The sequence below is a fragment of the Mercenaria mercenaria genome, chromosome 19 (assembly GCF_021730395.1).
Source record: "Mercenaria mercenaria strain notata chromosome 19, MADL_Memer_1, whole genome shotgun sequence".
Taxonomy (NCBI): Eukaryota; Metazoa; Mollusca; class Bivalvia; order Venerida; family Veneridae; genus Mercenaria; species Mercenaria mercenaria.
Window position 1 is genome coordinate 18,956,927 of NC_069379.1, and position 14,975 is coordinate 18,971,901.

Below are 14,975 nucleotides of genomic sequence, written 5' to 3' on the forward strand. Positions count from 1 at the left end.
ACAAACGTCCTTCGCAACGCTCGCTCGGTTCACAAATCCCTCACAGGTCTATAAGCACAATGCAGACCTATTTCTCGAACAGTAACTATTACATATAGGTTATTTGTCACCAACATCGGAAAAGACTTAATACCTTAAGTGACTACATATTAATGATTTATTTGCAAAGTGTATTCAATATCTTATTATTATTATTTTCATTATAACCGTTTGCTCCGAATTTTCAGTCTGTAATATTATTTAATTACTCGATACCTTCACAAGACTTCTTGAATCGAAGGAAAGCTTTGTAACCATACACATACAAAAAATCTGTAAAAAGATCCTTCGGAAGCAAAGAATGCAACCAAGAAGAATAATAGTAGACTCGATTTAATTGAGTCTGTTCATGAGAGATAATGTAATGTGCAACGCTCCCTAGCACCGGCTTAAGCCGAACTGTATTACACATATATTGAATGGACTCCATGATCCCAAAGGACCAGAAAATATAACGGCACTGAAAAACCACCAAACGTGTTGTTGCAAAATGTACTTGTTGTATCGCAGTCTGTTCGATTTGGTATCATGCATTAATCGTTTCCTTTATCCGAAATGAAACCTTTGAGCCGTGCCATGAGAAAACCAACATAGTGGGTGTGCGACCAGCATGGATCCAGACCAGCCTGCGCATCCGCGCAGTCTGGTCAGGATCCATGCTGTTCGCTAACAGTTTCTTCAATTCCAATAGGCTTTAAAAGCGAACAGCATGGAGCCTGACCAGACTGCGCGGATGCGCAGGCTGGTCTGGATCCATGCTGGTCGCAAACCCACTATGTTGATTTTCTCATGGCACGGCTCATTTGAGTTACAGGTCTATAATTTTCATGCGTGTGTTTCTTGACTACTTATGAATAAGTTTTTGTGAAAGTTCACTCATAATTTTGAACAGCCATCGGTTTTCGTCTTTAGACCTTTAGACAAGTCATTACTAAATTATGGAACGTGCACAGGAGTACCAGTCTTGCAGCACATACTGGTTGAATGCATTCGAAATATTCAGACTGCCTCTAGTCGACAAAAATGCATTTGTGAACGTTACCGGTCGAAAGTATGTTAGAACAAACGAGGAGAAATCACTTCTAGATCACGAGAAATGATAATAAAAATGATAATTTAACTAATTTTATTATATAAATGTAAAAAGATAAAACAAAAAGAGACTACGTAGAAAAGAGCTTGTGTATTCAAACTTTTGTTTTTATATGAAAGCGAACACTAATGCTTGAGCATTCTGAGTGTGGACATAAGAGTTTGTAACGAACACATACTTTGAACGCCTAAACTTGTGTGTAATTATTGTGAATATCTTACCATCATGTACATGAAGATCTGCCGATACTTGTACCTCTAAATTGGAAATTTCAGTTGGAGAGTTTTTTGATTTCATATATGACGAAAAAAGTGTTTTGCAAAGCTTTTGATATATGACTGGTGCTAAACCATCAAAATAGTGAACTACATAATTCATTTCATGTATCAAGCACTTGGTCCAACCTATCCTTTAATCAAGCTTGACTGAGATCTAAAGCTAAAATCATTCGGTTTATAACGTGTAGAATATTTTTGAGATCTATGGATTGTGGGGTCGCTAGTTCAATCCCTTGGCGAGGCATATGTTCTCCGTGACGATTTAATAAAAGACATCGTGACTCAAATCATTTGTCCTCTACCATTGATTTATGTGAAGAATTTGGCATTTACTTGCGGAGAACATGTATGTACTGGTACAGAATCAAGGAAACCTGGTTAGGTTATCTGTCCGCCGTTATATCCCAGTTACACATACGGCGCGTCTAGCCACGGGTGGAAACGTAGTAATCCGTTTTCATGATAGGGTTATATGACCCAGGGAAGTGCCTATGCCTTTAGTATCTTGAGCAATAAATTGGGTGCAATCGCTAATGTTATAGACTGGCTGAAATTCGATATAGAATGTCCTTTGTTAAGGACTATGCTATTTCGACAATGCAAAATTCGTATGTAAAACTGAGATTGTCGTAACAACGCGAGAAATGCACGGGGATCAAAAAGAAACTAATAATTATAAGAAAATGTATCTCCGAATAAATTATAAAGTATCAATGACACTCAAAAACATGTCCCAACAGTGCACTAGAAGAAAATGCATAGAAATTTTTGGGGTAAGTATTTGGTACCGTAAGTCTCTCATATATATACAATATATATATTCTTCAATCAAGGATATGTCAGTGTAAATGAGCTGAGCGTTAGCTTTCTAAGAAAACGCCGTTAAACTATGTTACACGAATCACACGTGCACCGCTCTTTTACAAAACTGTGTCCGCCATGTTTTCTTCAGTGAACGAAATAAAAGGAGTATTTTACCTTAGATTTCCTTATTGTAGAGTACGATTGACTTTCTAATCTAAATGAAACATCACTTTTTTATAACATCCCACTGTCCGATCTTTCTGATCACTTAACGATCACTCACAATTACAAAATAAAACCAACGTATCATCAAAATTATCACTTTACACGGCTTCATGGACATCACGGCCTACTAACATTAAATTTGTAATCATGCGCCAACCGAACAAATGATGAAAGATCGGTACTTTTTCAAAGACATGTTTTATTTCCTGTAATTTTCTGATATTCTAACCTTCAAACAACCGAATTGTATGCACAGAAATAACGAAACATTTATGCAATATAGCTTTTAGTATAAATTTTGGATCTATCTTTTTCCAGCCCAACAACAGACATGTATATGTCACAAACCCGGCCTGTCCTCGAAATCAGTGTCAAAGGTTACTAGAACATAAATACAATAAATAAACAACCGCTTACTATGTTCTTGTAAGTCCTGTAAGATGAAACGGCTCGTGTTTATACATTCATTATATTCCGTATCGGGAACATTGACAATCACAAGTCGATCCTTACCACGAACATGAAAACAGTTACTTTTATGCCTTTGTTTACATTTCAAAAGTAACTATTCACATATACGTTCAAGAACGTAAATTTCGTGCTTTCCGACCCACATGGTTGTGTAAACTTCTGTATTTAAAAGTATGGTGTATTCGGCAAACCATTTGTAACTTCCAACGTGGTAATGTCATTGTCAGTTATATTTTACGAAATTTAATTGAATATTTATGTTTTATACTTGCAAAAGAAAAACTTGATGGTCATGGTCGCTGGCTTCGAATTCCTCGCCCATCACCGACGTGGGATCAAAAACCCACTTGAGGTGTGAAACTTTTCACGTAAGGAAGCCATCCAACTGAGGTTAGTGTCTCGATCTAGGTACTAGTCTGAGCCTCAAAAATGTCTGGAGGGACCCCTGGACCTTTCACCACCAACAAAACCTGGGAAAAGTTCATTGTGTCGTTTCGGTGTTACTCACAATCAAACAAAATAAACATTGTTCCCGTTTTGTTTGTTTGTTTTTATATAAATGATATGCAAAAAGGTTTGTTTGTTTCAGTGTAACGTCAAAATATAATATTACAATTATATATCAACAGTGAATGCCACATGCATTATTTGTTCACGAGGGGTTATGCTTTAATCTTACAGGTAAAACAAATATATTCCTATTGTATAAAGGGTTAAGGTAAATATACATGTATATGTGTGTGTACTCGTGGAATTAAATGTTAAGTGTAAAAAGTATATATTCACAGTTCAAATCATCCATGCTAAATAATACGTACGATATGTTTGCTTTCTCACTGTCTAACATGTTCGAAATGATTTATTCGATTTGTATCATATAGTTCTAGTTTATTTTTCACCTTAAATTAAAGCAAACGTGTTCAATATAATTTTAAACAAACTCTGAAGTTTAGTAGGTTGTAGCATTCTCTAGGTCAATGGTATTTTTATTACCTTCTGTAGTCAGTCATTATCTATTGTGAAAAAAAACTCTTTTTAACCAAAGTGGAAAAATTCAGGTACTTGAAAATGCAGCTTTCTAAAGTTAGAATTCTCGATGTCATTTGTCAGACATACCTTGTAAATAAATAATATTATTACAAAATTAATACTGCTATTTCTTTTATTGCACTTTGCGGACTTATGATAAAGTTATTTATGTGCATCTGTTCACAACGAAGCACTGACCCTGAGGACTATGTATGGGAAAATATAAGAGTGAACTAAGTGTTGACTGAAAAAGGGCAACATTTATTTTGCCGAACAATACCTTAACAAATATATATTTTCACATATCTGGGCGAAAAATACCGCTTAACAAATATATATTTCACATATCTGGGCGAAAAATACCGCCATTGCAAAACAATACATTAAAAAAATATATATATTTTCACATGTCTGGGCAGAAAATACCGCCGAAAAATACCTTAACATTTATTTTCACATATCTGGGCCGAAACATACCGTCCTTAACAAATAGATATGTTCTCATATCTGAATGGAGTTACAGTCCAATACCATAACAAATAATATATTCACATATTAGGGCGGATATAACCGCCGAAAGCATATTAAGAAATGTAAATGAATTTGCATATTAAGAGAAATCTTTCAAAATTAGAAAATTGCACTTGAAAGAGGAGGCGGAATAGCATGTGGTGGTAAGATAAAACCAGAAATTAGCCAAAATAAAATTAAAGAAAGAAGCGTGCTATTCACTCTTGAATGCTGACGAAGAAGGAAGATGCCGTTTCACGATTGGTTCAACGGTATAAAAGGAATTCATTGATTGGCTTTTACCGTAGTATATAAATTAACATATTTCAGAATAGGACCGATTTGCTCCAAATGTACAACAATGACATAAATAATTTTATCTACCTATAAAATTCATATATATATATATGAACAGTACAATTCCTGTAAATGAGCACTACGTAAGCGCTCAGGCCCCTCTCGCACACCATACCTATAGTTCGGACTTCTTTAATGTGTAAAGGCATGTGCACAAAAATGACAAATTTTGCCAACACCTGGTAAATTGTAATGTGTTTTTTAGAAAAGTAATAAACGGAAATAGAAAAATAGCTCTCAGTTCATTTACACGGATAGTTTAGCTTTATTATGTATGTTATAGTTTTTCGCAGTTATGAACGATGACATAGAATACTTACCCCGAAAATTGTGACACGAACATACTGATAACTTTTCCCACTTTACTTTTTAAATTAAAGTAAGAGTTCAGCACTTCATGGTTTTGATGTATTGTCACATTGGAATAACGTTTGTTTTACAGTAACTTCGAAATTAATCAGAAATAATATCATGTACCCCACCCACCTAATTCATAATTTCAAAATAGCATAGGCCTTAAGGTATTAGGACTCTATTAGTAATGTTTAAAAAATGGCATTAGTGGGTATATTCTTACAGTTGACCGTGCTTCGCACTTAATTGCAAATTTTTAAAAACTTTTACCGTGCCGTTTTTTTTATAAATTCTGTGTAATTTACGGTATTTCCTCAAGTTCAAGTAGAGACACATTTCAAAGTGGTGACCTTTATCCAAAACAAGATTATATTATAAATTACATATATAGTGGACGCAACTTGACCCCGATGGTTGACCTTTGCATTATAATACATAATGAGGCACAACCTATTATTGAAAAGGAGTGTACGTAAAACACGAGCTGCACGAGAAAAAGGAAATATAATTTTGTGTAAATATAAATTAATGTATTGGAAAGTTTTAATTGATCAAATGTAAGTATATATACTTTGATACTGCACTGTAATCAAACTAATTCCATATAAATATACACGGCTCCCCTAAGCACCCTTGATTTCTATAATGAAATAACCGATATGAATAATCAGCCTAAGGTCAACCATCGCGGTCAAGTTGCGTCTACTATATTATGTTGCATTTAACATTATAATCAGATTCTCGGCCATTCCGTTCACCAGACGGCTCATCTAAGAGACGTTCTGTCTGACTATAAACGGACGTCTTAAAAATAGCGGTACGTTGTCACTAAGAAGCACTGATGTCACTTTCGCGCCTGAACTAAATGAACATCATAATTGTCAATAAAAATATAGGGCCAATGTAAATATCTTTGGTTGAATTACATGTAGAATAACATGTAGGTAACATTCAAAAGAAAAATATAGGTAAACATTACTAGAAAGACATGTCAGTAATGTCATATCAATAGTTTTTAAACAGTAAAATATAAAGAGTGCAGTCATTTGAAAGCCCACGTTTTGAATATGGATTATACACAGATTTTTATGGAATTGCCATCTGTGAATCATAGAAGGTTCCATCGCCGTATGAATACATCTGCGTGTTTCTATAAAATACACGTTTATACTTGTTATATGAGTAAATCATTATTTCTCCTCAACCTTTGTCTAGACGAGATCTGACGTGGACGTTAAGCTAAGCTTGAATTCCTTTACAGTCCATGAACATGCTTAATCAAACAGATGGTTTTGATCACCAGCAAAAAGGCGTAAGTAAATCTAGTAAGCTCAAAATGTTAAACCAAAATGCTAAAATCGAAAACCTTATCATAACAAGAAGTAATTGAGCTAAGAACATGTTATTAATAATTTGCTATGCTACGAATACAGTTTTTCCACTTAATCAAATGGGTTGATTTTCGAAGTAAAATTGTTTTCGAATTGCAATAACTTTATTAATAACGACTCTATATATTTAATCTTATTTATAATATTAAAATACTAGTAGCTGTATCCTAGTTTAATTTTCGAAGTAAACTTGTTTTCGAATTGCAATAACTTTACTTATACTGACTATATATTTGAGCCCGCCCGCTTAGCTCAGTAGGTAAGAGCGTTGGTGTGCGGATCGCGGGGTCGCGAGTTCGATCCTCGGGCAGGACGTATGTTTTCCGTGACTATTTAATAAACGACATTGTGTCTGCAATCATTAGTCCTCCACCTCTGATTCATGTGGGGAAGTTGGCAGTTACTTGCGGAGAATAGGTTTGTACTGGTACAGAATCCAGGAACACTGGTTAGGTTAACTGTCCGCCGTTACATGACTGAAATACTGTTGAAAAACGGCGTTAAACCCAAAACAAAGACTATATATTTGATCTTATCAGTAATATTGAAATAGCTTCGGATACAACGAAATAATATACTTGAAACTTGACCTGAAAGAATATTACAGTTAAAATTTCTTATTTTTCGACATTTACTCTTTTAAATTTATGTGAATCAATAGTTTCAAGAAATCATCTTTTTTTTACAAATTAATCAACAAATCAAAGTTTCAAGCTCCGTGTAAAGGTTACAGTATTCACATGTTTATATACGTATGAATAGTTTCGTACACGTGATCATCACGGATTGTTTCATACTGAAGTTCGTTACTGCCTATTGAATGCGAAGGGTTGTAATCTGACAAATATGTTTAACCATAAATGTTATATGGTTGTAAATGCATTTCATTTTCCGCATTTCTTTTTTTTTTGTTCTTCTCCTGTAAGGGACACTTAAAGGTCTACTAACTTCTTGGCGCTGTCGTTGATGCGAAGCTGTTATCAATAGAATGATTTGTATTGCAGCAGAATACTTGTATACTTTATGTCATAGAAAAATAGTCCTACTGGTAGGTTGTCACTTATTAAATCATTAAGGAATACGGGAAATATTTAAATTTTGTAACACGATATATAGTGGAACTAGTGGTGAAAAAACAAAAGGTAATAGGTAAGGGTATATTTCTCTGAAGCTCTGAATACTGAATACACAGCCTCAGAGCCACGTATTTGCAAAGTATGCCCGCAACAAAAAAGAAGCCGTAGTGGAAAAATATTGCAGACGGGTTGCTTCATAAATCTAACAAGTACACATAAATTCATACCAAATACAGATAGGGGGGGGGGGGGGGAAAGGGGTAAAAAAGGGATTGGGATGGGGTATTTGGGGAGGAAGCGGTAGGGGAAAGTAGAACAAGGATGAATATACAAAGGGAATGCTAGGTTCCTTAGTCACAGCTACACTACAACGTAAAACACAATAGCGCAGGCATTCATGTACCAAACACACAACCACAGCCAACTAACTAACACAGAAAAACAGACAAGTAAGATACAAGTTCACGGTAGGACATCGTTTTAGACTCACAAGCACACAAACGCACCCTGTAATCTATAGCAAATTAAAAGATAAAACGTTACCATCTATATCCCTTATTGCAGTCGTTCGTACACTGGTCAATACCAGAAGAATAATCATAAAATAAAATATACTATTCCAATATAGTGCGATCTTCCTTTCGTTCATATTCCTTAACATATTTGTCTTTAAAAGTCAACACTATTCTTGTTATGGAAGTTCAACAGAAAATGATAAGCAGTTCAAATAATCCAGTTTGCATCATTTGTATTTATTTTTCTGTTTCCTGTTAAAACATCATTGTAGTTAATGTTGTCCAAAGATGATCGGCAATTGTGTGCATATTTACAATGGTATCACCAAAACCAATTTCAGCACTGATAAAAAAGAGAATCAAAAATGCTCTTGACATATTTGTCAATAAAATACACACTGATCCGAGCTGATAAGTGAAGAATTTAATATCAATCTTATTAACAGACGTCATCGTACATAAGACCACCTGTATTAACATTTTTATCAAACGACCAATTTAAATCCCCCCGAGCGATAACTTTAGATGGCAGACATGTGTTTATATGCACTTAAACTCATTGAATGCATGTTTCAGTACGTTAGAAATGACAATAGGCAAAATACTTAAAACTTTTTTTATACTTAACTCATAATTATAGCACAGCATACACGGTAGTTATAGACGAATGCGTAATAGTATATATCTTGATTTTATCACAGTAGTTTCCGTGAATCATTTGAATATACTTATATTTTATATGATATATTTCACATAGACAAAGGCAAATGTGAATCTATAACAAGGACAATCTTTAAAAATGATTGTCGGCTAATTGTAGTAAGACAAGAAGTATATGAGGTTTGCAAATCGTGTCATTCTATCATCTATCTAACATTTTGCAAATAGCAAAACACCACACTTAACAATTTAAATGGTTCTCTTTAAAATGTTCACAAAGGTTTCCTAGATGTGCAATTTTGTTTCGTTTATTCAACGACAAATACAGCAGCGGTCTGGAAGGCACTTCTCTACATAGAAGACTCTAATCACACCTTTATTCATGTAATACGCAGACCGTATTCATCTCTTTCTGTAAATTGATATATGTTGGTATTTGAACAGGCTTTTATCATATTTATTAAACTTACTTATCAATAGATATATCAATATTCTTGCTAAATATACTGAGCGAAACTTAGCTTTAAAACTGTGAACAGCGTCGTTTACTCGTTTAGGATAAACGCTTTGTCTACATTTCACCCAGCGTAGCACAATCAGCAGAGTGAAACAAATTGACACTCTCGTCCAATCAGGCAGAGTGTTGCATAAATTGTTCATTTTGATAAATTATCTATAATGCGTTATCGATTAGTCTGATTTGCAAACTGAAATTATATTTACACGCACATATAAAGGCAATAGAAGATTTCCCGGAAGCTGACAGAGCACCAGAAACACAGCCAGAGAGTCATGCATTGCAGAGTAGGCCCACAACAAAAATAAACTGTAGCGGGAAAATAGAGCAGACGGGTTGTTTTAAACATCAAAGAAGTACTTTTTAATCATACATAAAATGGTAGGGTGTTTGGAGAAAGTGAAAAAAAGTAAAAAAAAAAAAAAACCAAAAAAAAAAAAAAAAACAGTGTCATTTATTGGTTTTGAGTTCAGAGCAGTCATCCGACCAATGAAGGACCTTGATGGCAGGTCTGTACGCAACCTGACGAGTAATCCTTAGAATCACAATATGTTGCGTTACAGTAAATGTCTAGCCCTTCATCATTTGTAAGATACTCAAAATCTTGAAAAACAAATCTCGTCTCATGTGTTGACTGCGAAATAATGTGTGTGTTGCCGTCTACTTCACATCTGAAATGATAAATAAAATAGTATACTTTAAAAACAATTAAAGAAGGAATAATTTAAATTTTTGTCTAAACTATCTACATGTATCATAATTCTTACACAACAAAATTCCATATAATAAGGTTATGAATAGAATAAATAAACATCCAGTTACCCATTATTTATCAAAACAACATCCATGTCACTTGTCGCATTGCTATTTGGTCTAGTAAAACACGTGTGAAGTCGCATTTTTGTATTCCAATCTGATATGGTCGTAGACACCTTGACGTATACGTCCTCTCCTACATGGACAATTCCGGTTCTTCCATTAATAGGGTGCTGAAAGTGTTGATCACTAAAAAGCTCCACAGTGACATTATAATGTTCAACGTATGTTGCATGATGTGTTTCAATGCCATGATGTAAATGTGATGTCCCCGTTCCCCCTTTGATAACATCACACTCTACAGCAAAAGTCCATATGTGTCGACGAATTAAAAACGGTATAACAGGATCAAAGATGACATAAAATAATTTATTGCTAAAGATGTGTGTAATGCCTGATGTCTGAAAAGAAAGGAGATGGTATATAACGTTGTAGTTTAATGTAAATTATTTCAAGTACGGTTCTCGCCCAAGAGAAATCAAGAAAGCATTGGACTGTCTTTAGATTCAAAATCCTGCCGTCCATGGCATTAAGTCTTAACATCATAGCTATCGCTCTCCTGAGTTAAAAAATAACACCTTTATACAAAGTATTAATCAATATTTATTTGACATCCTTTCCAAATTAATAGAAATTAGTTAGACATAACAAAAAGTAAATTTTATGCATAAGAATACTAATATACTAGTACGCGCTCACCATTTTTGTTGTTTTACAGCTACTAATATTATAGTTGAACTTTAGGATGGACCCTTCTAGTTTTCCGTGGCATTGTGATTCCCCTAAATATATGTCATGAGGTCTGATTCCGGGGTAACTTGTCTTTAACAGGTCAATATCCATGCTTATATCCCATTGTGAGCTATTGCACTTCACATTAACTGAATCTTCCAACTTGCCTGTAATGACACAAAATGCCACATAATGCACACAGTTTTTTGTTTTTGTTTATTTTATGTATGAAAATCAACATCTTTTCCGATGTTTATACACTGCATAATTCTATCTTCCGTTCCATGCAGTGCTGGGGCAATTTGTGTATAAAAGTTGGAATTGGACCACTGTCTTACCCTGCTGATAGTAAGAGGCGACATGTATCGTCGGTACACCTTGTTTTGATGTAGCTCTTTGATTCCAGAAGGTACAAAACAAATGTATTTCATACCTCAAATTTTTATTTCCAGCGACACTTGCTTTAGCAATATATTTGGACTTCTTATTGTTTAACATACCTGGCAGTTTACATGGTTCATTTTCAGAAGCATGAATATTCCCTGGTGCACATACGCATATGAATGCCCCCAATATGTTTATGCACATATCTCTGTTTCCACGAACCTATACTAACTAGAATGAAAACGACGGCAAGAAAACACTAAATTTACTTTCGAAAACGATATCTATCGCTGGAGGTAATTATTAATCCGACTTGATTCAAGTACGCCAGCGATGTGGCAGCCATTTTGTTATAATCAAAATTCATATCTGAAATGTACTTGCAGGATATGGAATATATCCTGTCTCCGCGTGACGTCTATTGACCAACAGAAATGCAAGAAACTTGTAGGGGGCAAGATAAAATAGAATATCGTACACGTGCGCTCTGGTATGTTTTTACTGCAATTCTGTTGTCGAAAGTGGTTGATCAGAAACAGAGTGAAAACGAGAAGGTTTTGGTGGAAGGTTTTGGTGAAGAAATCGTAGTACCGGGGTAGCACTTTCAATCTGATATAGGTTTCGAATCATGTGCATGATAGTTATATAATATATCGAATAAAAATCTTACACCCTGATTTATAACTTTTGTTTACCTTTCCACGTTCACCTTCGAGCTTGTAAATGAAGAAACGCGATTATGTGTTCGGGCACAAATAAACTAACTTATTCATTTTTACCTACCTTCACAAGTTTGTTGTTTTGGAGTCATTACTTGACGTCTTCCATTCGGACACGGAGCACATGGCCAGCTATCTGATAGTCGGTAGGCCGTCGCATTGCATAAATCATTTTGGTAGCATGTAATATTTGGACATGTATTTTGTATCAATTCGCAGTACAATCCGGTAGCATATTCTGGACAATTACATGATGCCTTTTTTACATTATCTGAAAACAAGATTCACATTATTCAAACCTCTTATAACATGGTTTTATACTATACTTTTTTATCTTGAATTATTGACCACCCTAATAGCCTAGTGGTAGAATGTCCGCTTCGAGTGCGGTAGGTCATTGGTTCGATCCTCGGTCGCGTCATACCTAAGACATGAAAATAATAACAGTAGCACCCTTGCTTGACGCTCGGCATTAAATGGGAAACTGAATTCTCTTCTCTCATACCCCCGATGCGATGGATTCCATCAGGAATAAGCTGTCTACAGTGATTAATATAAGTTGTAGAACTTGTGTCATTATTGACTAAAAATAAATTAGTATGAACTAAATTATTGAAAAACGTAAACATTAATTAATACAGAGCAGAAAATGACATACATTACCTGTAGAATTTGAATTAGACGTAATAGAAGAGCATTGTCCCGGTTCTTCACATCCACAGTAATTGATAGTTACTATACTTTTTGCTAGAGCATTTAAACTATCTATAACGATGAATGTTATATCTGTGTTTATATACCTTAAACCAGTGCCAACTGTCCATGTAAATATACCATTTTCTGTAATTGAAAGATAACTATTGACGAAGCACATGTACAGTGTACAACAAACGTGAACGCAAATGAAATAGTAAGTATAGACTCGAAGGAACCTACAACGAAACCAAAGTGATAGTAATTCAGACTTGGTTTGATTGAGACTGGGTTGAGCAAAACGCAGTAATAGCACATGTTAAAACATACTAAAATTTATGAACATCCGCAAATATTTTATATAGCGGTTCGTAGGCCCTTCAATGATACACTTGAGTGAAATTCCATAAAAAGCAGCATATGATCCCTAGTTAAGATAATTGACGAGAAAGCAATTGCAAAAACTAAACAAACTTAGAGAGGGGATCATTCTGGAGTGCTGATGAGCTCTGAAAAAAGTAAAGGGGGAGAAGTGTAGTGGTTGTAGGGCTATAGGCCACTTCCAACAGCCTTGGTATTTTCTCTCCCAGGGTTTACCTTAGCCCTGGCTGAATGTAGAGGGAAACCTTTTACTGTTTTCACACGGAACAAAACGTTGCTTAATGACAAAAAAGAAAAAGTGGAATTAAATAAAGTTTAATTATTATACAACTTTATGACATTTAGTTATAAACGGCTTATATAGGCATTTGTACGAGGGCTCTTCAAAAATAACATATACTTTTACTCCAGCTTTTATATACTTTAATAAAGCAAAACAAGAAATATACCATCATAATTTGCAATTTTACTACTAACTGCACAGCACATTTGACGTGATTATGGCTAGGCAAACAGGAGTTACGCCTCCTCGAAAACAGTCACTTACACGGACCCGGCGATCATATTTCAATGACGTTTACGACGTCGTGCTTTCATTGTATTGCTTTCATTAAGTTTGCATTAATTCATATTTGTAAATTTCTTTTATAATTTTTCATGAGCGATACTTAAGTCACAATAAGTTGTTTGGTTAGAATACCAAAAATGTATGAACACTTATGCAACGTATCTCGGACAGGGTACTCAACGTGAGCATTGGCGTTAATGTCCATTTGCAGAATTTCCGTTTTCTCCCTCCGTCTATGCTGTCTTTAAGCTATTCTGGACCATATGAGAATTGTTTGTACAACTTGAAGATAAAGACACAGATGACTGAACATTGCTCTGACGTCTGCTTCATTAGTTTATGAATTTCAGTTGCTCTTCGCCAAAATTTCTCCAAAACTAAACAACTGTCTTATTATCTATGCGAGTCGATGACGCCATTATATGCATTATATACAGTAATACTCATTTAAACGTTGTTTTCCTCCGCCTGCTACGTCAGAATGACGCCATACTCTAGGTGCAGTTGCCCTGACGTGTTGCTGCACTTTGACGTATTTTGGGGCAAACAAGTGTACTATTAGTGCGAACATTAGCGACCGAATTCAAATCACGACAGATCAAAAAGCGATTGCGCCTGTTATGCGTAGCTATGGTAATAAAACGTTCAACGCACTTTGCCTAATATCAGCAAAAATGTTACAAAAAATGTATGACCAAATTACAGAAGGATTACGAATTACAATGATATATTTCACTTTGCTATTCACACAATACGCGACATTTGACAGCAAAAGTCTATGTTATTTTTGAACAGCCCTCATATTGTAACTAGTATTGCAACTAACACATATAAAAGTTTAAAGAAATTCATACACTTGTCATAACTGAATAATTCATATTATACCCATCACGATTTTATAAAATTACATTCTCTAAATGTATGTAATTGTATGTATACAAATATGAATATAACCACTGGTATAAGACGAGAAGGAAAATATCAAATATGGTAGTTTTACATTATACTCTATCCTATGTTTAGTATAAAACATGGCCATGAATGAGATAAACACTAACCTAGTTTGTTCATATATTTCTATGTTTAAAAGAGGACATGGACACATGTGAGCTATACATAATGAAAAATTGATTGTTTATTTTGAATTGGACAAAAGTAACTTTAATTCAGAAAAAATTCTACGTAATTTATGTGTTTTTAAACGGCAGATAGGTCCCTACAAAACCTTCGTGACCTTCATTTGAGAGTATCATGGTCGTATGCACAGGAAAAATAATTTAAACGATATATTTTCAGTATTCATTGTTTAACAAAAAAAACAAAGGTCAATGCTAAGTTTTTGTTTTGTTTACTTAATATAGAA

General features: G+C 34.6%; 2 protein-coding genes across 3 annotated transcripts in view; both read right to left on the reverse strand.

The window, feature by feature from the left end:
* The window catches only part of LOC123542945 (latent-transforming growth factor beta-binding protein 2-like), a 35,256-nt gene extending 25,458 nt beyond the window's left edge, over positions 1-9,798 (reverse strand). For both annotated transcript variants that reach the window (XM_053530908.1, XM_053530906.1), the window contains exon 1: positions 8,171-9,798. In XM_053530908.1, coding sequence (XP_053386883.1) covers positions 8,171-8,288 — 118 coding nt within the window. In that variant the 5' untranslated portion in view covers positions 8,289-9,798. The remainder of the gene's footprint in view (positions 1-8,170) is intronic.
* LOC128550982 (deleted in malignant brain tumors 1 protein-like) lies at positions 9,798-14,501 on the reverse strand. Its single transcript, XM_053531206.1, has 6 exons — positions 14,498-14,501; positions 12,634-12,810; positions 12,035-12,241; positions 10,835-11,034; positions 10,142-10,536; positions 9,798-9,990 (listed from the first exon to the last, which is right to left on the reverse strand). The coding sequence occupies exons 1-6, from the start codon at positions 14,499-14,501 to the stop codon at positions 9,798-9,800; spliced, it is 1,176 nt and encodes a 391-aa protein (XP_053387181.1).
* Between the last annotated feature and the right edge of the window lie 474 nt (positions 14,502-14,975).